The sequence below is a fragment of the Notothenia rossii genome (assembly GCF_949606895.1).
Source record: "Notothenia rossii genome assembly, chromosome: 2".
Classification (NCBI taxonomy): Eukaryota; Metazoa; Chordata; class Actinopteri; order Perciformes; family Nototheniidae; genus Notothenia; species Notothenia rossii.
This window is the reverse complement of record NC_136904.1, coordinates 34,228,683-34,254,911: the sequence shown is the minus strand read 5'-3', so window position 1 is coordinate 34,254,911 and position 26,229 is coordinate 34,228,683. Positions and strand designations below refer to the sequence as shown.

General features: G+C 40.9%; 1 protein-coding gene and 1 long non-coding RNA gene across 4 annotated transcripts in view; one reads left to right on the top strand and one right to left on the bottom strand.

Annotated features, from left to right (window-relative positions):
• LOC307029946 (Golgi apparatus protein 1-like) overlaps positions 1 to 16,223 on the bottom strand; it is a 30,435-nt gene extending 14,212 nt beyond the window's left edge. The window contains exons 1-12 of one of the 2 annotated variants that reach the window (XM_079666124.1): positions 15,864 to 16,223; positions 8,868 to 8,897; positions 7,780 to 7,866; positions 7,390 to 7,605; positions 7,001 to 7,204; positions 4,623 to 4,694; positions 4,330 to 4,516; positions 3,243 to 3,460; positions 2,483 to 2,604; positions 2,282 to 2,383; positions 203 to 356; positions 59 to 76 (exon numbers count right to left, since the gene is read on the bottom strand). In XM_079666124.1, coding sequence (XP_079522250.1) covers positions 59 to 76; positions 203 to 356; positions 2,282 to 2,383; positions 2,483 to 2,604; positions 3,243 to 3,460; positions 4,330 to 4,516; positions 4,623 to 4,694; positions 7,001 to 7,204; positions 7,390 to 7,605; positions 7,780 to 7,866; positions 8,868 to 8,897; positions 15,864 to 16,196 — 1,743 coding nt within the window. In that variant the 5' untranslated portion in view covers positions 16,197 to 16,223. The remainder of the gene's footprint in view (positions 1 to 58; positions 77 to 202; positions 357 to 2,281; positions 2,384 to 2,482; positions 2,605 to 3,242; positions 3,461 to 4,329; positions 4,517 to 4,622; positions 4,695 to 7,000; positions 7,205 to 7,389; positions 7,606 to 7,779; positions 7,867 to 8,867; positions 8,898 to 15,863) is intronic. The other variant, XM_079666125.1, reaches the window with a different exon arrangement.
• LOC307029947 lies at positions 7,109 to 26,071 on the top strand. 2 transcript variants are annotated; one of them, XR_013805454.1, is made up of 3 exons: positions 7,109 to 7,234; positions 22,223 to 22,331; positions 23,991 to 26,071. It is a non-coding gene; the product is annotated as an uncharacterized lncRNA (long non-coding RNA). The 2 variants fall into 2 exon arrangements; XR_013805455.1 differs by lacking the exon at positions 7,109 to 7,234 and adding an exon at positions 16,090 to 16,223.
• Positions 26,072 to 26,229: the final 158 nt, after the last annotated feature.

The following is a 26,229-nucleotide window of genomic DNA, read 5'->3' as shown; positions in this document are numbered from 1 at the left end:
TTTATCCCAACACCAGGATCAATACAGATGTATTTGAAGTGATCATCCGACCACGTACCTGCTCCGCTGGGTTAACCTGTTCAATTGGAAAACAACAAAGTGTACAGTTCACAATAGTGATACAATATATCCCAAATACGTTGAAACCTCCTCCTGTCATTACATTTAAAAGGACAGCGAGTGTGTTTCTAAGGGGTCCTACCCGGCGGCCCTGCTCCTCGCTGCGGTAGGCGTGGCGGTACAGGCAGGAGAAGACGGCGCCCGGCGGCATCAGCTCGCTGGTCTCGTTCCAGCCGTGAGTGTGGCAGAGCCGAGCGGCGTCACCCTGACACTTCTTATAGAGGACGGGGTCCAGCCTGGGAGACAAACACAACATGACTCAATTCCTCCTTGATAAAGAGAAGCATTACAGCCATGTCTTTTTAACACTCGCGACAATATTCTGAGATTCAGATTTAGATTTCTGAGGCAGGGGAGAGTCACATTGCAGAAACAAATATGAGTAAAGACTATTGTACTATTATTATACGTGTATTATAACACCCTTCATTTAATGAATATATCTAAGACAGCTATATTGAAATTCCCTCGAGTTGACAAAACAAATAAGATATATTTATATACAAAATGCTTTTCTTTTAATGCTCTTAATTAAAGGTCACCTACAGTGTATTATGCAAAATCCACTTTTTAATGTCTTTTCTACATCAACATGTGTCCTCTCTGTGTAAAGAGACTCTGAAAGTTTCAAGAACAAAGATTCTCTCACTTTTTGTCCTGATCCATTTCTATAAAAACCTGTCTGAAAATGAGCTGATCACATTTTGGCCACTTTATGATGTCATAACGATGTTTGGGCTTGTGTAACCATTAGCCAATCACCAACCAAGATAACCCCCCCCTTATCACCTGAATCTCCAACTAAAGCCCCATTGTGTTCTTTTTAACCAAGGTTGCGGTCGAATAGTCCAAAAATCAGCTCCTAACGTCTAGCCCTATCTCCTATTCCTTGACCTCTGAGTGAAACGTCACGGGGTTAAGGGATAGTGGATAGGAGAATTCAAAAGGACTCAGGAGAAGAGACTGCGGTACTTTAGAGAATCCGAATGCACTTTCACTATCCGACTTGTTTATGATGCGCCAGCGGACGTCATGAATGTGCGTCTGCTGCTGTGGGGAAACTATGGAAACTACAGTTTTCTATACAGCTGATTACAACATGGATGTATAATAAGAACGAGGGACTATTGTAAACTCATCTAGAGACTCTGCACCGTGCTCTGATGATGTTGCTTTATGCTTTATGAACGTGGACAACAGAGAAACATATTCTTCGTCACCAAAGTTGGAATTGAAATAAAAAAGGAAAGTGACATTTATGCTCATCACCCTCTCCCTCCGGTCCACATTAATACAAATGATCCCAATACGTATGATTGTATGAAAAGATCTTAAAATCAATACAAATGTATTTATTATAAACGTTAGTCCTTTACATCTATCAGTGTTTACATCACCATTCAAACATCTTTTAAAAGTTGAACAAACCCCACACAGCTCAGTGAAATGTTGACTTTATTTGATATTTCAGTAAAACTAACGTTCGTATTTCTCTTTTTGATTATAATACTGATGAACGTTCAAAACAAAGCACTTTGGCAACTTACCACATACGTTTTAAAATGCTTAATAAGCACCGTAACTTTCATGATATAATTTCTCCGTCATAATCGTTTGTTTCCGTGAACGGCCGACTGTTGTGAGACGGCAAATGCTGCGGCTGCAAGGCATTGCGGGGCAGCGTTCCTAAGCTAAATGGACTATTCGACTGCAACCCAAATATCTCTCAGAGGGGCGTGGGGAGTGGCTCCTTATTTTCATCTAAAGTAAGACAGAGAATCAGCACTTTGGAAACAGGGCTGAAACAGAGGGGATTATGGGATGCTGCAATGATCTGTTTGGTGTTTCGAACCAAACACTTCAGAGCCATGTTTGTATATATCTGAGCCCTATAATATATTGATGAAAAACAGTGTAATAGGGGACCTTTAACTCATCTTATCTCAGTTGTGTACTGTACTGTACACATTTAGGTCATGTGATGGCACCTGAGCTATCTTCATATGTTTATGAAGACGACCCCGCAACAAGCAAGTAAGGGCACCTTAAATGAAGATGGTATGTAAAATGTTACGTTTTGTGTTGTATCTGTCAAATATAAATTCTTATGTCAATAATGTTAAAAGGTGAAGAGCATGGACGTCGCTGGATTCAGACTCACTTCCAGTCTCTGGATATGAAATACTGCAGCTCCAACAGCCGGTGCTCACAGTCCTCCACCATCTTCTCCGTGTACAGATGCTCCATCAGGCAAGACAGGATCCTACAAACACACACATTTAGAGAGCAAAGTGTTGATGTAAGACTTAGATTATTTGACATAATGTGTGTGTGCCCTGTTGTGTTTGTGTACGGGGCTCACATGGGGTCTCCGTTGTGGATGTGTTTGCAAGCGGTCTGGATGACGGACTCGCAGGCCTCGTTGAGCGCGCGGTCGATCCTGTAGTCAGCTCCGGGGTCAGCAGACTGGATCAATGTCTGCAGCTGCAGCGGAAAAGACAGTAGAAACACATTTAATATCATAATGGTTGCCATTAAATATCATATAATTTAATTTGCTGATTGAATTTCATGGATTTACTGTATTAATTAACAAACTGTCAAACACCCACTGACACAATCTGCTGTTAATCATCTAGTATATGATCATTAACACTCCCTGATAAATGTGATAATTTATACCATTTTTTATTTATTTTTGCAACAGAAAACTATATGATTATTATTCATTTTTAACAAACTTTAGTTGGTAGGATATCTTCGATCTATCTCCTGTAAATGTCTTTTACACATTCATGTCTGAATATTCTTAATTAAGTATAAAATGACCTCGTACAGCTGGTATCAAAACTGAATTTAATGTTAATAAATGAACTGAACTGGCAGTTTGCAGCTAAGCATGATACTTCCAATATCTCGAACACTTGAGCCTGTCAAGTGAAAGCTGGAAAACTGAATGATTTATGCGCAGTGGTTTTAAAATGTATTCAGGAGACAGTTTTGATATGAATTATTTAGAAGAAAAAGGCCCACTAAGCTGCGTGAGAGCACACAGAAAACATCCTGCCTCTCTGCTGTTAGCATCCCTCTTACAGTGAGGCGTCACAGCAGCAGTAACTCACGGCGCTCTGGCAGACGCTGTCCACCGCCGTGCTGCGGTCCCCCCGGCCGATCCTCATCAGGCAGTGCAGCGTGCGGCCTTTGCGGTGCAGGCCGGAGCAGTGGGCCTCGATTTCTGTCCGGCAGTGCAGCACGATCTCCGGACTCAGGGAGAAATCCTCCATCAGCATCCGCCTGTAGTCCAGCATCTCGCCCTGACACTCGCCACTGACCGGACGCCCTGCGCGGAACCATATCAAACTAGTTACGCCGGGATGTACATCACTTCAACATTTATTTATATTTGATAAGCATTGTAAAAAAGTTATTTACTTAAAAAATAAGTTTATTTTTGTTCATTTTTTGGCTACATGCATCAACACTGACATATTATCATTTTATACATTTGCTATGTACACTTTCCTTTCTACGCATCCAGCAGACATCGAGCTAAGGGTGTGCAATATTTAAATATTATATTGATATTGTGATACAAGACTAGATATCGTCTTAGATTTTGGATATCGTAATATTATAAGTGGTGTCATTGCCTGATTATAAAAGCTGATTTACAGTAGGGTCATGTCATTTTCAGAATTGACCAGACTGTTCTGTCTTTGTCTTTACCCACCTATTTATTATATCATTGATGTTTATTTATCAAAATGTCTTGTGGAATGTTTTGTGGAAGCTTCAATGTCACCTCCAGAATATCGTCACAATCTCAATAGAGAAAGTTGGTAAAAAAAAGGCTGGATGTTTGATTAAACCCACCTATTTATTATATCATTGATGTTTATTTATCAAAATGTCTTGTGGAATGTTTTGTGGAAGCTTCAATGTCACCTCCAGAATATCGTCACAATCTCAATAGAGAAAGTTGGTAAAAAAAAGGCTGGATGTTTGATTAAATGTTTATCGCCCAGCCCCATAACTGCAGTCATGTTGACGTTCCCCAGATTAAGGTCAAGTCTACTCTCCCTTTAGCTTCGTTTTGGTCTCCATCAACTTCAGAAAAAAAGTCTTAAATTTGACTTTACGTTTCCCAAGCTTTTGTGCTGTAAATACACAAGGTTTATCAAGACCCTGATGTGTTCTCCCCCCCCTCACCTCGGTGCACAGCAGCCTCCAGGCACAGCAGCAGGTAGGAGAGCCGGGCCTCACGGGCCCGCGGCAGGTTGTTGTCCAGGCTGCAGCGCTGCTTCCTCAGGTCCGCCTTGCAGGCTTTAGCCAGAGAGTAGCTGACTCTGTAGTCCTGAGAGATGAGCTTCTGACGTGTCGTCAGAGCGTCACGGCACTGACAAGGAACAGGGGAGTGTTAGTGACTTAAAACAAGTTCTCTATCATCCAAAAACACAAGTTAAGTTATGAGTTATTAAGTGAGTTATTTCCTCTAAATATACCTTTTCTGACATGGCCTCCTCAAACTTATGATTGAACAGACACTTGTAGACTTTCCCTTCTCCTGCCTGAGTCTGTGGAGAGGAAAGACAAAAGATAAATGAGAAATTAGTTAGCAATGATCAAATTTGAGAATTATAATAGAGTTTTCAATCCCACATTGTAGTTGTGCTTCCGACTGGGACTACAAATCAGTCCAGGACTCTCGACCGGCCAACTTCGGTACCGCCGGCCCACCGCAAGTAAATACCGCTAGTAAATTGTCGACTAATAATGAAGAAAATTAACACATTTGTTGCAATAGTAATTTATGCACTAACTACATTACTACTTGTAGCCTAGTACAACATTTGAATCATCAGTTATTCCTCATTTTCCTCAATTGTTCATATTTGGTTTATTAAAATAATGATATTCAGGTCATTGTTAAAAAATGTCTGCTATTATTATGAGTATTATTATTTGTATAATGCACTTTCTGCCTTCCTGTCATTAGGAGTTAGACATGTAATGGCTATGTAATTGATTTGATTAGAACCTTCATTATTCTAAACAGCTGGGACATTTCGCCAATACCTTTATATTGTCTACTCTTCACTTACTTGTCAGCATAAGTTGGCATTGATGTACAGAGCCGACAGAAGACCTTTATATTGGCATCATATTGAGAGGTGCAGCCAGTGACGCGTCCTAAAACCAGGAAGAAAGCCGCTGGTTTCCTCGACAAAAAGCAATGGGATTTCTCCAAAGGGTTTTTAGAACATACGTAGCTGGAAATAAGGTCTGTGGAAAACAAACATGTTTGATAAATGCACGTTTTGTTCAGCCGGATAATCTCCACATGTCTACACTACTTTTATAATTTTCGAATCATAAATCTAATCGACAGATTATAAAAAGGGTTTTAGGACGCGTCACTGCACCACGAGAAGCCAACTCCATCGATCAAGCTGCCTAAAACTTTTTCTCCCTCTTCTTCTCCTCATGCTCCCTGTCACTCTCCTTTAACTCCTCCGGTGACTTTCTTTTATTTGAAGATAGTTTTTTGCCCGGCGCTTCGCCGGTTACCGCTGGTATTTAAAACATTTTGGCGAATGGTTAGGTGGCGCGATAGTCTGTAGTGAAGGAGCGCGCTCCCGCTCACGGGATCCTGCTCGCGCTGCGCTCCGCAGCAAACAGCCGTTTGCTTTTCACCCAACAACGACAACCGATTCACGGAACGCTATGTTGTAGCGTTGATAAACGAAACCATTTAACTAAATTGCTAGTCAAAATACCAATACCACAGGAAACATTTTTTAAAGCAATATTTTTAGTGGCCCGAGCGGGCAAGTGGAAAGTAGCCTACGTTATGCTGGCCCGGGGTGACTAAATATTGCTTCCGGGCCAGCGGGCCATTTATAATGTCCAGCCCACATCGTCCGACCGGCCCACTTCAGTACCGGCCCATCGGGATTCGTCCCGAACGTCCCGATGGCCAGTCCGCCCCTGCTTTTAGGGTGCATTCACACCTAATAGTCCGTTTTCTGGTGCACACCAGACCACAGTTTGTTACATTGTTTCATTTTTCAGAAGGTTCGGTTTGTGTTCACAAGGGCAAAACTCAAACGGACTATAAACTTTAAACACAAGTCATGCACACGGAAACGCTATTCAACCATTGGTCAGACATTAAGGGGGTAAAAACGCAAATCCCGTCAATTTCTATCGGAGCCTCCGCCATGGAGCATCGGCAGGTTATTCTCATGCTGCTGTTAATCTGGAGATCAACAGACACTAGCGGCCCGCGCATATGATTATATAATCAGACAACGTCCGTTAAAAAACATTATAACATAATGAGAGACGTTCTGCAGTAAGGAGGGGCGTTTCACCGACGACAGGTGTTCTTACTTTTATGTAGCTGACGGAGAATTTTTACTTTACACAAAACTGTTCAACACTTCATTCTGCTTCACTCTTTTAGCTAAACAACCGCGGATGTCTTGAAAGACTCTTTCGCTAAAGATTATATAAAGAAGATATCCGCGTTCTTGTGACACGTAAATACTACGCTTCCTATGTTTTGGTGCGGACTGCGTTCACACCAGCAATGAACCGCTCCAGAGTTCGCAAGCAAGCGCTCCAAGACCACCTATTTTAGCGGACCAGAGTCCGGTTGTTTAGTTCACTTCAGAGGTCTCGGACTGTGTTCACACCGACCCAAATGAACCGCACCAAGCGGCTAAACGCATCAGGGTTCGATTCAACCGGACTATACAAGGCAGGTGTGAATGCACCCCTCCAATTTGCTTATACATTTGGTCTAGATACAGCTGCTGATGATCCTATTACATATTATGTTATATGGTCTGACTGTAGAAACTTGCAGCGTCCTTACGTTCGGACAGAATCTCTCGCGGTCGTCTCTGCAGGAGAAGTAAAGGTGACGGTCGAGGTGAAAGTCGTCTGACGACAGCTCGGCCACCCGCAGGATCGCCTTCTTACACTCTTCTTTGATTGGATGACCGTGATCCTGCTGCTCCGCCTCCCTGACCAACGCCTTCTCCAGACAGGAGATGACTTCGCCCTGGGAGTGAACGTCCTGACGCGGAACGGAGGGAAATAACAATGAGTAAGTAAGTTAGAGAGAGCAAGACCAATTAAACAAATGGCAAAAGGCTCCAACGAAACTCTGAAATGTTTAGTTGCTCACAACAACAAAAACAACCTGAGGGAACAATCAACATTTCTGAGGTCTTTTGAATGAAATCTGTCAGATTCCCTCACCTTGTGTCCCACGTTGATGCTGCCGCAGTGCAGGGTGTTGATGTCTTCTTTACATTTGTCCATGAAGCCGCAGATCAGTCTGTAGTCGCTGAAGATGATACTGGTCATCTTGGTGATGTACTGGTTGCACTGGTACTCGCTGACGTTGCCACGGTGATCCACCAGGCAAGAAACCAGGTAGCCCCTCCCTCGCTCCTCCTCGTTACACTCCTTTATCTGAAATTGTGATGGGTCAGAGGGACAGATTTCATTTAACCTTATCTCTAGATTACAGGGTTAGGGTTTTTGTTATAGATATCTACATATGCTTTCTGCATTTGCAATACTGTAAAACATTGTAATCAAGCTCTGAAAAATGTTCCCTGAGTCCTGTCCGTAGTGCACACTGACCTCAGCGATGGTGCTCTTGCAGACCTCCATAGCCACCGACTCAAACTTTGGATCTGTGGTCAGATTGAGTTTATAGTTCCACAAGAGCTGAGGAAGGAGAACAACATCATTAAAGTTTCAAATATGTATACAGTAGACAGGGTGTCTTCATAGTATGACACCGTGAGGGCCTCTCCTCAGTCAAATCTTGAAAAAGCCCTCCTTTAGTTTGCTGGCTTAGTTTCACTCAATTCCTGTATACCTATATATGGGATGATGATCATGTTACCTTATCCCTAGACATTCGACAATTTAGCCAAGAATTCCTAAAAATGTTGTTTGACCTATGTGTTTCTGTGGAGAGAGCCATGGTCTCTCGAAATGACTGCTATAGTTTTATTTCAACGTTGACCTTGTTCACAGCTGACTTTTCAACATACAACCAATCAGATGTCAGCGCTATGAAGCAAGCAACTTAAACAGCCTTTTATTATTAAATCACTTATCATTTGAAAGCAGTTTAAGGAATTAATTAGTTGTTGGCTCTGGTGGGAAATTATTATTATATATTTCTTTACTTCAATACACTTTGTGCACGGAGCACAACTGAGCCCAATACTGACCATGAAAATAATTTGTATCCCTAAAACTAACTATAACAAGTATTACATTCCTCGAACAAGTGCCCAAGAATGGCTCGTTCGCATTAAGATACTCTTGTCTCTTTCTGTCTTTTGTATTTTTGTGTTTATTGTTTTCCTGCCAGCACCACTCCAGCTGCAGACGCTAACAGATGACGGCTACCGAAATGATGTCAGCAAAACCAGTCTTAGTTTGGGCGTGAACTGTTCATTTCAGCCAGTGCTTTCCAGAGCTATAACTAAGAGAGTCCAGAACACTGAGGCGAGCTTTAACAACCTGTGTGTGTGTGTGTGTGTGTGTGTGTGTGTGTGTGTGTGTGTGTGTGTGTGTGTGTGTGTGTGTGTGTGTGTGTGTGTGTGTGTGTGTGTGTGTGTGTGTGTGTGTGTGTGTGTGTGTGTGTGTGTGTGTGTGTGTGTGTGTGTGTGTGTGTGTGTGTGTGTGTACGTGCGCTGTGTGAGATTACTTACATGGTTACAGTCAGGAGCAATATCAGATTCCTGCACAAAGACAGAGCAAAAGAAAGAAAATAAGTCAGAATTCAAACATTTGTGAATATACAAATTAAAATAATATAAACATATTTTTGTAGATGTAAGATACTCGCATAGCTGACAGTTAAACTCCTTACCAACCCTAACCTGGTAACAAAGGAATAATTCAAAACTTTACTTTTTAGGACTTGGATGAGAAGAGTGATACCACTCATGACAGTCAGGAGGTAGTTAGCCTAGCTTAGCATGAAGACAGGAGATAGTAAACCTAACGCAGTCTAATTTTTTTTATTGCCAAGTCGGTTTTCACATACAAGGAATTTGTTTTGGTGTATAAACAAAATGGAAGGGGTTAATTATTGACTTTTAAAGGCAACTAGGCATATTGTTGTATTAAGGCCCAGATACACCGGCCCGAAATCGGCAGTAAATGGGAGTCGGGCCGAACATGAGCGTGGGCACGCCCTATTTGGAGTGGTGTGCGCCGCACTGTCGGGTCTTTTCTGCCGACCTGACGCCTTTTCTTGCCGATTCAACATGTTGAATGAATGAATGAACATGTTGAATTCAACATGTTGAATCGGCGTCGGGAACACCACCGGAAGTCGGACAAAGGGATAACACTGATTGGCTGTTCAGCTAGTGAATCAGTGCATGAGAAGCGTTAACGGAAGTGAGGGAGGTAAACAAATGATTTCAAATGGAAGATGGAACACACACGGACGGCTATTTCACCTCATCGGTTTATAGAGCTCCTGTTCGTTCAGGTTTTCAATGGACGAGAGTGAAAATGGAAAGAAAAACGCTATTTGTTGTTTGTTTATATCACGGGTCTGTTCTTCTTCTCTGTTTTCCGGTTGTTGCCTCTTTTGAATGATGAATACACACTACCGCCGCCTGCTGGTAAGTAGAGTTATTTCCACTCACGCATGCGCAGTTCATACGTGCTCGTCTCGGATTTGCGGTGTGTTCCAGTGCGCGAAGTCGGCAAATACGCAGGAGAGTCCGGCGACGCAACAGTCGGTGTCGGCGTCGGCGACTTCTCAGGTGACTGGCCGGTGTATCTGGCCCTTTACATTGCATATTGTATTGACAAACCTTAAGCCAGGGGAGTCCACAGAGAGGCTAGCTAGGTTAGCATCAGATTAACTGAAAACCCTTAAAAACCCCAGTTCTGTTGTATCTAGACATTGTTTTTTTTAGTAAGCAGCCTATTTTGCACACACATTTAGGACAGGGCACACACGTTGTATTTTTACTCCACACAGGCAGGGCCGCCAACATTTGAGTTCAGCTTGGAGTGAGATTCTTTTTTTGGGGAACCGAAAAAAGAAACGTTTATGTGTACGCAATACGCACATACACAGCGTACCCGCAACGCTTACAATGAAGGTTTGATAATCAGCTCACCGCATATAAAATGGCATATAGGTGTAAGCAGAGGTAAAGTGCTATTTTACAAGTGTGGGGGGGGGGGGATGTGGGGGGTTCTCACCTCCTCTAGGGGGGTCCGGGGGCATGCTCACCCGGGAAGATTTTTTTTTTAAATATTGAAGTTAAATGCATCAACCTGATGCACTTGGAGAGCAAAATAAATGTATGGATACATCTCTCAACACCCATATGAAACAGATTTACTTTTTCTTTATGGATATTTTACAAATCACTCACCTTTTAAACTGTATTCTTGTTTTAATGTCATATAGTATTTCATAACTGTTTTTCATTTATTCTCATAAATGGTGACCAAAACGTTTGAGACCCACTGAGATAACTAGACTAAAGTTAACTATCTAAACAGAGTCCCTTATCTCACTGAGCTGTAGTTATCTCTCGCAGTCTGACAGGACAGAGCTCTCCCTCTCATTGTTTTAGAAACAGCTTTTAATATCCGTTAAGCTAACCAGATGCTAACAACAACAATGCAAATAGTGAGTTTGGTAGAAATATACTGTATAATAGTACAGTTATTTAAGATAATGCCATATTTATTGAAGATTTTACATTATAAATATTCCCCAAAATTATTCAAAAGCATATTCTTCCAAACTCCTTGCTGCAGTATGACACACAGGAGACTATTGATGTGTGTAGTGAGTTTGGTAGGAATAAGCTGTATAATAGTGATTGAATATTATCGTATTCTCTTTTTTCGGAGTTGCACTTTGCAGACGGTCCCTGAGCACTCGTTTCTTCTCCGGCTGCGGATAGAGACCAATGTAATGTGTCCAGCTCGGAGGACGGCGCGTATTGGCTTTTTTTGATCAAAATGTGACTGTAGTTCGTTGTCAACCTTACCACGGTACTTAGGAGACGTCATTTGTGTCTGAATAATGTTTTTTTCATGAGTTATTGATCCGTGAAATCAGAATCTCCCAATATCGTTCCAACTTTACTGCACTAAGCCAGAAGACCGTCTCATTTCGTAGACCGCTCGGTTTGCTGTTCCTTCACTTTATATATACATTTATTTTGGATGAAAACTTAGCGCGAGTAAAGGCAAGTGTGGCGTGAGTGCGTGAGATATGGGTTAATTGCCAACACTCACGCTCAATGCGTGAGTGGCAGCCCTGCATAAGGTGCAAGTCATTTCGCGAGATGTTTCTTTAAAAAGCAGCCTTGTTTAATGAGTGAAAGAGCAACAACTCGGATAAGTATGCTGTTCATAAAATTAGGGGAACATGTCTTGAGCCTACACGCTCAGGTGGATTGATTTGATATTAAAATGTAATTTCAGGCATAACGTTCTTTTGTGATAGTCGCTCAAAATAATAATGACGGTACCTTCAAGAGGTTAGAATGAAAAAGATGGCGGTCATTTTGTTTTCAGGAGAGTTAAATCAGTGGTATTCAAAGATAGCACAGAGAGTGAGTATTCAACCCTCTTTTAAATATCTATTTCAAGTCACAAAACAAAATATAAATCTTAAATACGTTTCTGAAAAATCGTAAACATAGTGTACTCTTTTTTTTCAGCTTGTTTGAGTCAAGCTTTTTGTGTGTATGCATATGTGTGCTTAAGAGACGGAAACAATGGGAAACACACACACACGCAAATGTGCCAACTGATCCTCCCACAACAAATGTCCCATTGAATATTTTGGTCAAAGTAAATATGAAGTAAGCAGCAGAAGCTTTCCACACACTCCCACAACCTCGTTGACAATCAGAGGAAGAACAGCAGTAGATGTGTTTCTTAATGCTTCATTTTGCAGTAAAAGGACATGAAAGCACTTCATGTTAGCTCTGCTCAGCCCACAAGAACAAAGGCTGCTACACCCTTCTTCTGACTTTAAACCATCATGTCCCCTAAATGTTTCAGAGACAGAGGAGCGAATGTAATGTGGAAGCAGACCCTCAGTGGCCTCAAGGATTAGAATAACCAATTAGCATTACTATGAGTTATTAATTAATAAAGGAGCTGCTCCATTTGCATCAAAGGCTTCTGAAACAAGCTCAGATGAATCAACTAGACTGATCAAACTCATGTAGTCACAAAGACTTATTGTGTCTGGGGGAAGGGGTGGGGGAAATGTGACAAAACTCTAAACATAATGTGATACACTGAGAAGCTGGCACTGTGAAAGCAACCTCTATACATTTAAGATAACAAGAGCTTGATTGTAGATTTACTGTAGCAGTTGAACAAAATGGCAGTACCAGACCGTACCAGCCTTCTTTCATCTCTGAATAAAGTGACCAAATAAAATACTTTGTCATTTGGAAGGAGTTCCTTCCAGTAATGGACCCACAGATAATGATGTACTATTGTCTAGCTTTAGCCTCTTCGAGCTAATTGTTTTTGTTGATACATTTACTGTTTTGGTTCCATCTCGCAATGATAACTTCACCATTTCACCTGCTGAGCAGCAAACAGCTCATACACACACAATTAGATACTATCTGGTGAACAAATTGCAGTTAACCGCTGAAGAGACATAACTAGAAGTTGGTTGAGACCAAAAACAAAAGGTTTCCTTTAATGATGGATGTTGAAGGGGCCCGAATGTGCTAATTTTCAGGAGCATATTTTATTTTGTTCTTGAATGTTTAAATGTTCAAAAAGGTCTTTATTTTTCTCATACTACCTGCTGCAGCACCTCTTTCCATCCCTTGTCTGAAACCTCTTGTGAGCCCTTCTGAGGGTACCAAACCCAACATTGAGGGTGACATTGTGATTTAAATCAAGAGTAAAAGAGTCCATCAAAAATGAATGTTGGGAACTGAGTGAAAAGCTGCACTGACAGACAGAGAGAATCTAATTCACTGTGACTTCAGAGCTGCTCTAAGATCCACATCATTACACCTTGTCAGTCCACAGTCAATCAGTGACAAGACTAATGCAATGACCACAGCTGGAATATGGCCACGGGCCTCTTTGTGCTGCTGCAAAGTGACTTCCTGTTTGGCAATTACTTCATAACAGCAGCTTATTTTCCCCGATGTCCTTCAAATGTTGGATTTTCAGGGCTTAAACAGACACAAATGAAGACTCAAATTGAACTGAAACCATGCGCTGCTATACTGACAGTGCTGCTTCTTGGCTGTGTGTGTGTGTGTGTGTGCCAGGGGTGGGGGGGCGTTTTTCTGTAGAAGAGGCAGATTTATAAGAGCCATTTACCTCTTCAGGAGGCCACAGCTGTTATAGAGTTGAAGCGGTGTAATTATCTCAGTAAAGAGGGCATCGCTCAGGGCCGCTGGAGGACTGTGTGTGTGTGTGTGTGTGTGTGTGTGTGTGTGTGTGTGTGTGTGTGTGTGTGTGTGTGTGTGTGTGTGTGTGTGTGTGTGTGTGTGTGTGTGTGTGTGTGTGTGTGTGTGTGTGTGTGTGTGTGTGTGTGTGTGTGTGTGCATGCTCGTGTGTTTGACGTCAGCAATGGGAAATAAATGGGATGACGTCAACACCAGGTAAAACTCTCAGTGACAGGAAGCTTTTTCCCAGGACATATGTACATTAATGTTTACAACGATCACACCATTTCAACCTCAGTCATTTAGCATTTGAAAGGAATATGAGAATCAGATTGACATTTTAACTGTTTATATTGTCAGCGTGATTTTGATGTTCATGCTGACATCGGTATTTGTGAGTATAAAAAGAAACGGCAACACAAAACTGAACATGTCATCTTTTTGATTGTGTTATAAAAAAGATGTTTCTCGTTTTGTATCCAACCTGTGGTGCGTGTTGTGTATGAGTGAGTGGAAAAACTGGACAGACTAAACTGGGTCACCAGACTTGCCATCGTCACATCTGATGTCTTCTGATAGAAATCAAAGTCCAACCCTCTGAAGCGAGTAGAAAAAAGGAAAAAGCTGCAACATTTACCAGAATGCTATTATAGAGATATTTGCCATTACTCATTGCCATTTAATTTGACAATGTTTTCTTTAAAACCCAGGATAAGCCACTTCACAATTAATGAATTAACTGTTTGGTTTGTGAGAAAATATTGGAAAAAATCACAAGTTCCACATCTGATGCTTGTTTTATCCAACCAAAGAGACTTCATTTATGATCCAGAAAAACTAAGAAGAACAGCAAATCCTCACATTTCAGGAGTTCGAACAACCATCATTGCTTGTAATGTGATGTAATGTAACTATAAAAAAAAGAAAGCCTAATAACACAAATCTGACAAAAGAAAAAGAGAAAGAACTCCCCTCTCCCCAAAAAACTAAATCTTGATCGAGAAAAGTAATGGAGGAATCATCCGGAAAAGAGGTATATTCGTCCTAATATCATTGATTATCGATTGTACACTTAAAGGAAAACCTGCAATGTGTATCACATGTACTGTCAGGGTGTAATAATCCAAGCTATCCTTCTTATAGTCTGACAGTGAGTGGTTTTGTGCCTGCAAGCATCCTACTAAACAAGTGGGGTCCAAAACAAATTTAGCAAGAAAAACAAAACATTCCACGCATTCACTTCCAAAAAATAAATAACAGCCCAAAAATGAAAGTGTGCATGTAGGCGGTGAATCTAAAAAAAGTGACTGTGTTGAAAAAAAAAATTGTTTGGCTTTTTCATCACTGAGAAACAAAAGAGTGTGTGTGGTTCAACTTCACCCCAAGTCACCTGACAGCTGGATCAAGCACGCGCGCGCGCGCGCACACACACACACACACACACACACCACTGTGGTTGATAATTACCTCACAGATGTCAAAGTAAACAGCTGTACCACCTTTCCCTCAAGACAAATACTGATACTTGATATTCAGGTGCCATTACCAGTTACACAGCTTTGGTAGTTGCACATGACTGCTTTTTAGGAAAATATAAAACATTCTAAGCCTGCAATGTATTTGGATTCTTATAGAGTTATTATGATATATTTTTTCAGACTAGCAAGTAGCAAATCAAGAGTTCCCAGACACCAAAAATATGTCTTCAAAACCCCTTTTTTTATTGACCAGTAGTCTCTAAATCCTGAATACAGCTTGGTGACAGTTCTTTTAATACATGGACAAACACCAGAGAACCTCTAAACGTACGATATTAATGTTTTATTTATATGTTTACATTCTTTTTATACCCGTAACTATCAAACTCTTCGAATAGAATACATCCCCCACTTGTAATGTCTATGTTTTTAGCCGTCAGGTGAATGTGGAGTAGATACAGACGCGTCAAAATAAGTAAATACAAAAAACGACTATGTGACAGTGTGTTCACCCCGCGGTAGCAATCGCCTTGTTATGATGTTCTATTCTGATACAATAATTTCTTTCATAAGATGTGAAATTTCAGAGGAATTTCTGACACATTTCTGATGCTCAAATGAACCTACGTTGAGTGTGTGTGCGTGGCTAATCGGACACTGAAGCAGGTGTCCCCCTCTCCATCAGCTGGTCACCCCTCCATCAGTGTCCCGCTGACAACCGAGGTGGATCTAAAGCCCCGGGTCGACACACCCAGATGCCTATCACCTCTCGGGGATGAGCGTGCACCCTGTCAGCCTGGCTTACCTCTCTGCGGTCCTGCAGGCACTCCAGCACAGCCAGGTTGTTGGTCCAGGTGTGTTTGGGGCAGAGGCGGGACAGGTCCTCCCGGCAGGCCTCCTCCTCCGACAGCTTCCAACCGGTCGCCCTTCGAGGCTGAGAGGCCCCAGCGGCAGCAGCAGCGGCGGCAGGTGCATCCTTGGCCGGGGGCTCCACGGCTCTGACGACGGGCGGGTTGGGCGGGTTCGGAGACTCGGCCGGGTCGCTGGCAGCCTTCAAGCCGAGGACGGAGCCGAAGCTCCATAGAGAGACGGACAACAACAGCAGCGGCAGCAGCGTAGAGTAACTGTACGCCGCCATCTTCACACCACTGTCAAGCTAGTTTTGGTGAGGCTGCATCATTTCCGGTCAGCTAATTCACAATAAATGCATTTTGAGCAGCCTAAACATACCACATCCGGCCATAAAAAAAATACAATAACATTTGGGACTGTGCCCTTTATTATTTATTTTTAAATAAATAAAATAAACACTAATATGTTGTTATTCAATTGTAATAGGCCTACTCATATATTTAATTTATGAGTAAATAGTTTAACATTTTAGTATTAACCATAGACTAAGTGGTGGCCGGCCCATAGGGGCGCTAGTGGCCCCGCCCCACCTCTTCCCACATTCTAGATTGTGATTTTAAAATATTTGTATTACATTTTTTATTTTTTTTGGAATTGTGCCATGAATCTACCCATATGATGTTTGTCAATCTTAAAAAATAATTTCCATGTCAAAAAAGTCACAGTTTGTCATAAAACTGTTGAAATGTAAGACTATGAAAAATACGCAACTAGAAAGACTACAAATCCCAGAGTTGCGTAAGTGATGTCACAATTGTTTTTCAGAAGCAGATTGATGCGCTGCAGAGGTTATGATTATGCGCGGTCCCGCTGGGGAGAGGTCTGAGGATTTAAAGGTCCCATGTCATGCTTTTCCGGTTATTACCCGTCCCCTTGTGTGTTATGAAGGTTTTTATGCATGTAAACGGTCTGCAGAGTCAAAACCCTCAAAGTACACCCTGTAGCGAGTAAAACTCTAACACAGAAAATACCTCCCCAAAACGCCTCGTTGGAGATACGTCACTGTCCATTGATTCTTCCGGGTACCTCATGATGTCATGCGCTACCCGGAACCAAATGGACCAATCCGTGGAGTCGTTACGTTACGTTCGCGGAGCCGTTACGTTAAGCCCCCACTGATAGGTCCAAATTGACCAATCCACGGACTTCCTCACACACACACTCAGTGCAGGCAGCTCTGCTGATTTATCCTCCCTGGCTGCAGGCTGATAACAGACAGTTGGGATCGCGGCGAAGTTCTCTCTGCAGACCCATTCTCACAGCGTTAATCAACGTTTTTCTTACTCAATATCAAGCCACACTTATTGTTTTTACTTCGGCTGTGACTTTGTGTGTGCTCAGGATGAGTTTGGATGTGTTTCGCTGTGTATCGCTAAACAAGGAAACCACACCTCCACGAAGCTCAGCGCGATTCACAACGTCCCGACCAATCAGAGCACACTGTGCTCACAGGGAGGGTGGGGGCTGGAGCTATTGGAGCTATAACGAGCCGTTAAAGGCAGAGAGTGAAATTCAGTGAATACACGTAGTTTACAGAGATGCTGTATGAGAAACCAATGTCAGTTTTGAAAATTGCACAATATAAATCTATTCTAGTAGACCTCAACAATGGAATTATGATCAGTGGAAATGGCCATGACATGGGACCTTTCAAAATTAAACTAAATTATTATTATTTTAATATATTTATTATGCAACACCCACGGGTACCCGACCCGATGCAGGACTCTGCTCTATAGAGAGCTGAAGTCCCTCCCTTTCCGGTGGAGCTCCATGGGACCTTATTTCGGAAAAATTATGTATTGAAGTCAATGGCGAGAGAGAAATTATCTTTCGATCCCGTTTGAATTGTGCCATGAATTACACATATGATGTTTGTCGATCTTAAAAAATATTTTTCGAGTAAAAACAGTCACAGTTTGTCGTAAAACTGTTGAAATATAAGACAATGAAAAATACACAACTAGAAAGACTACAAATCCAAGAGAGTAAGTGATGTCATAATTGTTTTCCTCCACTACATATCAGAGATAGCTAAGATAAGATAACTTTAACAAGATACCTGTGTGCTTTGTACCAGGTTGTTATCATACCAGCAATGGGTCTTGCTCGTTCTTTCGCTTCCTGTCTGATGGAAGGACCAGGAGTGGCTGGATCAAGTTAGCTACCTAGCTAGTAACAAGCACGTTAGGTAGCATTACAGCCTTAGACTTGTCATTTGTATTCGCCTTAACATGAAGTAACATGAAGTAACCCAAAATGTTAAACAGTAAGAGTAGTCATATTTTGTGAACCCTTTGAAGAGTACTGTTGCACCAGTGTGATCATTCTGTAATACACCGTTCAAGCCCGGATGCCCCCGCCCCGGGGGCAGATATGCTAACGATACATTAGCATCTGCGATCACAAAACGTGATCCGTCTGTTAAATGTGTGTCAACCACAGATCTTATTTCAAGCTATTTTCCCAAATCCTATGGAGAAATTGCATTGCTTTTTTGTCGAGGTAACCGGAAGGAACCCGGGTTTTAGAACGCGTCACTGCACCACTCTATACACAGGATAAGTGCACAGCAGAACAAAATTACATTGCATCTGGCTCATGAATGTTATATAAATAAGTAAAAGTAAGTTAAGTAAGAAATAATTGAATTGAATTGATTTATTTAAAACAAGGGACAGTGTACATTAATCAACATATTAAAAACATGTAAAAGTACTCGAATTAGCCAAAAGGCTATTTTCACCGATAGTCCCTTTGCCAGATGGTGATAGACATCCTAAAAGCAATAATAAAAATACCACAACATTTTTATACCATTGTACATATTTACAATACAGAAGATGACATCACTGAATACAGATAAGAGCAAGTCATGATAATAAATAAAACATTTACAATACACACACCTACACCCACACATCAGTGCTAACACTGTTGGTTTTCAATGAGCCACTTTTTAATAATGTGCTTGAATGTGTAGTAGGATGAGGATTCTCTTATTGGTTGTGATATTGAATTCCATTGATGGGATGCGTGGAATGAAAAGACAGCCTGGCTGAATGCGCTTTTCCTAAATGGGATGGTGCAGTCTCCCCTAGCCGCACCTCTAGTAACCCTGGTTGAGGTGGACTTTAGGTTGATGAAGCCAGCCAGAGGAGGAGGAGCCAACCCACGAGTGATCTTATAAACTAAGCAGATGTTTTTGTAAATTATGAGATTTTCCCAGCTGAACACATTATATTTTTTAACAATGTGACAATGATGATACCGGAATGGCTTTTTTTCTAGTGTTTTGAGCGCTTGTTTATACAGTGATTCCAGTGGTTTTAGAGCTGTAGAGTGTGCATTAGACCAGCTTATCAGACAGTAGTTGATGTGGGAGAGGACCATTGAGTGAAGGTATAGCTTAGCTGCTGCAGATGATAGGAAGTTTCTAATGTATCTGTAATTTGACAGATTGAACTTTACCTTATTGCAGACCTTTTTGATATGGGTTTTGAAATTGAGGTTTGTGTCAATATGTACTCCTAAGTACTTGTACTCCGAGACAACCTGAAATCTCCTTCCAGAAAATAAAACATCTTGTTTTGTTATAATGCTTTGGCCCTTGGAAAAGAACAAACACACTGTCTTTGAGATATTTGGTTGCAAACAATTATTGTTAAGCCAGGATGTAATATTCTCCAACAAATCAGTGACCTTGGTAGCAGCCTCTTCTGCGGTTTTGCCATGAGTAAAAACAACTGTATCATCAGCATACATTAATACATCACATTCTCCACACACAGAAGGCAGATCATTTATGTACATACTAAACAGGATTGGGCCCAATACAGAGCCCTGCAGTACTCCAGTTGACAAACATAGTGCACTAGACTTATGGTTCTCAATTTGAACACATTGGGAGCGGGATGAAAGATACGAATTAAAGAGGTTGGTGAATTCTATAGAAACATTTAAGTTAAGTATGTTTTGCAATAAGATGTGATTAACAGTGTCAAAAGCTTTCCGTAAGTCAAGGAACACGGCCCCCACAACCCCACCCCTGTCCATTGATGACTTAACTTTCTCCACGAAGAAGCTTGTCGCTGTTTCTGTTGAGTGATTAGCCCTGAATCCAAATTGCATTGGATGCAGTGGAAAGGAGCTGTTGTTCAGATGATTGATGATTTGTTTGGCAATCAATTTCTCAAATACCTTGGATACTATGGGTAAGATACTGATGGGCCTATAGTTGGATGTCATGAGAGGGTCCCCACCTTTGATTAACGGGACCACAACAGCAGGCTTCCATTGATTGGGAAAACTCCCTTGATTGATTGCGATATTAATGATGCGTTAGTGGCTTAACAATTGAGGAGTTAATGTCATTCAGCATGAATGTGTCCATACCGTAGATATCCTTAGCCCTTGAGGATTTCAGATTGGCAATTACTTCCGTAACCTCTGTCTCAGACACTGACTTTAGAACAGCTGCTGGTTCGCTAGTGTTGACAGTCTGGAGTGCATTAACTTCCTGAGCTATGAAGCTACTGGCTATGGTAGCCACTGACTCAACAAAATAATAATTGAGTGTAGTTGCCACATCAGCTGGGCATTGCAGAGTTCTGCCCTCAACCCTCAATTTCATTGGCTTGGCTGTAGTATTGTTTTGACCAGTTAATTTCAGTGATGCAAACACAGGTATGGTCAAAAAAGAGAGAACTATTCGAAGCAGGAAAAAAAAAGCGTAATATAGCATCTGACAAAGGCCTGTGCTATAATGCTTCAATTAACTGGCTATTCTTTATATACTCAGATCAATAGGAGACAGAGATGTTAAGTTATAAATCAAGGGTTTTTATTATTATTTACAGCAGGGTTGGGGAACCTTTTTCCTTTCAATTTTTACAACATCCTCCGATGGCCGTACAAATGATTGAACTCAACCTCTGCTTAAAAAAACCAAAATCACAGCCAATTCATTTGGCCTTTCTTTCATGCTGTGCAAAGAAAAAGCAACCTCTTAATCCAGATATCTTACCATGACTCGCGCATGCATGCATGTGCACGCCACGGTGTGGCATGACCACCAAAACAGAAAGATATGGACACAAGATGTGTGCAAAGAAGATTTTTTTTTTAAATATTGAAGTTAAAAGCATCAATCTGCTGCCCTTTGAGAGCAACATGAGGAGATCTATGGATACATCTCTCAACACCCATTTGAAACAGAACTGTAAGCATTTTTCTTTTTGGATATTTTACAAATCACTTATTTTTAACAACTTTTTTGTTACTGTCATAGTATTTTATACCTGTTTTTCATTTAGTCTCTAATGTCTCATTAATAATTATAATGATCATATCAAGGTGTGCCTTAACCTCACTGAGCTGAGGTTATTTGAGCCTCTCAGGAGAGCTCTCTTCCACCTGGTTGTAGAAAAGCTCTTTAAATTCGTTAGCATAGCTAGCTAACCAGATGCTAATAACAACAGATCGCCACTGTGCTTACAACTAAAGACACAGCCACGCAAACACTGCAGCATGTGTACGGCTCCTTATGGGTACTGCAATATTTGAAGAGCTGGAGCGGTGTTCCGGTGCTCTCCATAAGCACTCTAGTCTAGTCTACAGTCCTTTCAGACGAGACATAACCACGTGAAGACCATGGTGAAGACACGTTACGCTCGTGTTGTGTTCAAGGAACCTGTCCTTGGCCAGGAAAAACAGGCACTCGCATGTTTAATTATTTTGCGATCTAGATTTCTTCTCTTTTGAAGTGAGAAGTTGTCCGTCCGTCCGTCAGTCGGACGGACTAACGGACGGACGGACGGACGGATGGACCCCCCCACAAAACGAAAACTCTTCGGTTCTCCACGAATTACACAAGTCAGCCAAAGCAGCGTTAAAAAAGCGGGAGGCGCCGAAAAGCGACTAATTTGCATCACTGTAATTTTTTTATTTGGCCCCATATAGCTTTTGATCCCTGAGCATTTTCAATAATTGTGATAAAGAAGTCCGCTTTTGCTTTTCTCAGTTCCCTTATTGCCTTGTTTCTGCAAATATATTTGCCCTGCAAATATATTTCTGTCATGGGACATCTTTGATTTTATGGCAGTTTTTAAGGCACTGTCCCGAAATAAATGGTTTATAATTAATTATATACATACTGTAAACAACAATGAGTATATTGCACACAATGAATTTAATTGCACATTAATGAGTTTCATGGCAAGTTAGCAACCTACACTTTATGTTTCTGACCAGGGCCTCCATTTCCTCTCCGAGTGTGGACAGTGCATCTGACCAGCCGCAGGAGCCCATCAAGAGACGGAGGACATTGGGAGCAGGAGAACAACAGAGGCTAGCTACAGAGGTAAATTGTGATCTGTGTTTGCCCTATATATATATACACATATATATATATATTAGGGCCGGGACTCGACTAAAAAAATTAATCTAATTAATTACAGGATTTGTAATTAATTAATCGCAATTAATCGCATTTTTAATCGCATATAAATATTTGACCTGAGAACAGTGAGAAGCAATTTTTTTTCACATGGATTTTAGTATACCATTGAATAATGACTGAATACATAAGCTTAAGCAACAAAACATTGTTTATTTTTTTCAAGATGGTACTTAACCAAGACCAACAGAAAAGTGCAATTTTTGCCATAAAGTGTAGCAATAGCATATTTAGGAATATAGTACATTTCAGAGATTAAGGTAGCCTATAGGTAGGTAGACCTTCTGTAAATTATAACACTTTGTTTTTTAAGTAAAACACAATACTTTCAAGTACATTCAGAACATTGGAAACCCTGACTATTAGAAAACATCTCTCTGTTGCTTCAGAGGCCATAACAGACTTTGTTGATTTACCAACAGTTGATTTAAAAAATCTAATACATTTCAGTCCAACTCTCTCAATAACCTTGGCCAAAACAATAAACAGTTCAACATAAAGTGCCAGTTGCACCAACAACGTAATAAATAGTTCAACATAAAGTGTACCATTTAAAATAAAATAAAAAAGTGCCAGTGATTGACCTCAATCCCTCCTATTCTTCCAATATCCTGACGAAAAATAAAATCTCTCTGTTGCATAGGCCACTGTTTGATCAACGCGAATTGGGTGTGGGTCCTTGTACTCCGAGTCGGGCTAACGTCCACGCTAGCTTCCACGCTAGCTGCTATAGGTTTTGCATTGAGGTGATACTTGAGGCTTGATGTGCTGCGGTGATACGCAAATTCCTTTTTGCATAATTTGCAAACAACCGTGCTCTTATTGACGCTTCCATCCGTCCGTTTTTTAAAACAAAATGTCCCATTCACGGGGCCAACCAAAGCGGTCTCATCAGCTCCTTCGTTCACGTTTGACTATTGTTCACTGTGGTTTGTTGTTGTCTGAAGTAATGAACGTTAGTTGGTGCTCCAGTATAATCGGTACCCCTGAAACTCATCGAGTGAGAAACGTTCCGCGGTGCAAAAATAAGTGCGATTAAAATGCGTTAATTTTTTTAATTTTTGTGTAATTAATTAATCTTAATAAACGCGTTAAAGTCCCGGCCCTAATATATATATATATATATATATATATATATATATATATATAGTGCTTGTGGTATATAGCCAAAATAAAACCTAAACCGACACTGCGCACAGGATGGCATATTGCCACAATGGTCGAATGATGCAGCAGGCAGTCTGCAATTTATATATTGGCATTCATATTTTTGTTTACTATTTTTGTAGATTCCAGGTTTATGTCAGAGCAGTCACAAAAAGGATAAGGCATCCTCACATGTAACAGAAAATATGTGGTTTATTTATTGAAATGCCACTGTAAACCTTGTTTTGTTGTGGAAAGCAATAGAGTTAAAGATCAGGAGAAGGAAACATGCTGTGAAGTACAATTAGGAATAATGGTGTTAAAACCTTAGTAGTCATATACTTAACTTGGAAATATGTGTTCAGCATCACTTTCACAGCTTTCTTTCAATTTTAGATAATGATATATCTTTTACAGGTATGTGATACCATCCTGATGCACGCCAAGAAGCGGTTCTCCTTCACCCAGCACCTCATCAGCATGGAGAGTTGTTCCAACAACACAGTGTGAAGTTCCCTGATGCAGCACTTGAAACGACAGTGCAGGCGTACCCCATGTCTAACAAGGCCAAGCTCAAAACGGAACTGTCCCTCATCTATAATAACAGCGAGTTCAAGGCTGTACCAGTTTTTCATGGAGAACAACCTTCAGAGCACTTTCACAGAGACTGTCAGTCTTCTCAGGATCCTCATCACCATACCCATGACAACAGCTGAATCTGAGAGGTGCTTCTCTACTTTGAAGAGGATCAAGACCTTCCTGAGAAACACCATGTCACAGGATCGCCTCAATGCTCTGGCTATGCTCTCCATGGAGAAGAAACTTGTCAAGGACATTCCTGACTTTAATAAGAAGGTCATTGAGAGGTTTGCCACCCAGAAGGAGAGAAGAGCAACATTCCTGTCAAAAAAAACATCCACGTTTTCTCACCACAGTATTGCTAATGCCATTGTTTTTAAGTTGTTGTACATAGTCCCCGGGAGGCGTTCATAATGGCAGCCTACTGCTCCTAACACTAGGATGGGTCAAATGCAGAAAAAACGTTTTGTTACATAGTACCTGAACTACGTAATGACAATAAGTTGAATCTTCTTCTATAGTCCTCAGTCTCAAATGCTTAAATTGTTTATGGAGCCATTACAATTTAAGACTGGTAAATTGACACGGAAAACTCTTGTTTTTTTTTGCAATAGGTTATAATGGGATGTTTTCTGAAATTGATTGCATGTGGCACAGCCCTACCTAGAAACAAATCTACCAGCCGCCCTCTGTATATATAACATGTATTAACCAAATATAATTATTCAATATAGGCCTACTTGATCCAAAAGTAAAACATACTAATTGTGCAGAATGGCTTATTTCAGAATAATTTATGTGACATTATTGGTTTGCAATTATGAATGCATCAATATCATATATAGACTTTTCTGTTTACTGTAAAACTCTAACGTTTTTTTCATGTACAAATCTAAAAGGAGAAAACCAGATGATTTATGATAAAACTGGAAGAAAATGTGTGTGTGTGTGTGTGTGTGTGTGTGTGTGTGTGTGTGTGTGTGTGTGTGTGTGTGTGTGTGTGCGCGTGTGCGTGTGCGTGCCCTATAACCTCCCCCTCCCAGTGTGTTTGAGCAGCTGAGTAAAATGGGAACCTGTAACAGTCATAAATCCTCCCAGTTTAGAGCTGACAGCTGCTGGGAGGCTTTTTCTGGAGCACCACCAGCCTCACATCCGTCCCAAACACAGTTAGTTGTGATTTAGTTTTGATGTTAAATAATTAAACCCAGATTCACCCCCACTGCAGACTGTTTAGTTGGGATTAGTCTAGAAAAAGTTTCTCAAATGCACAGTTTTGATGCTTTGAGCACCATACAATTTAATTTATATGTATTACATTTGAGCAAATCATGACTTTAATTAACCTCAAATAAATAGTCAGACATGCAAATGGTTTACATTAGTAAACAATTGCTTCCATTACTTTCATTGTGTTACACCAGATAGTTTTGAGTCTGTTTGTCTATTGTAATGTGTATATGATTTACTTGAGCTAAATGTACTGAATGGATTTCTATTACTGTGTGTGCAGGAGTACATCTGACACACAGACAGATGAAAGGAGCAGTCAGCTGTTACAGACTACAGCTAAGCTGACTCAGAGGAAACCAAGGACATCAGAGAAATGCCTTTACAGTTTAGCAAACTGAGCATTCATTGTCTTTGTAGAAGATCATGTGTTTATTTTATTTTCAAATATCACAGGCTGTTCTGTTCTTTATACTTTGTCTCCTGATAGATCAATTACTTACAGTCCTCTGACTGACTTCGTTCTGAATGTATTTCGACTAGTCTGTTGTTTTTTAAACAAAAAGGAAATAGTGCATTTGTTGAGGACTATTTTTTGCGGTGGATTAATCCACATTTGTTACTGCAGTGAGCATTTGTGGCAGCAGAAGGTGTATTTGGGAATTAGTCAAAATAAACTTCAGTGTGGTAATAAAGGAACATCTGGTCACCCTGGTTGGTAGTGGTCTTTGTGTGAGATGCATCCTTTAACCTCGAGAATTTAAAATAAACATAACCCTTAAAAACGTAACTAAACATTTGAAGAGTCCCCACATGATCCCTCTAAAGATGCTTCCAGAAGAAAATTCCT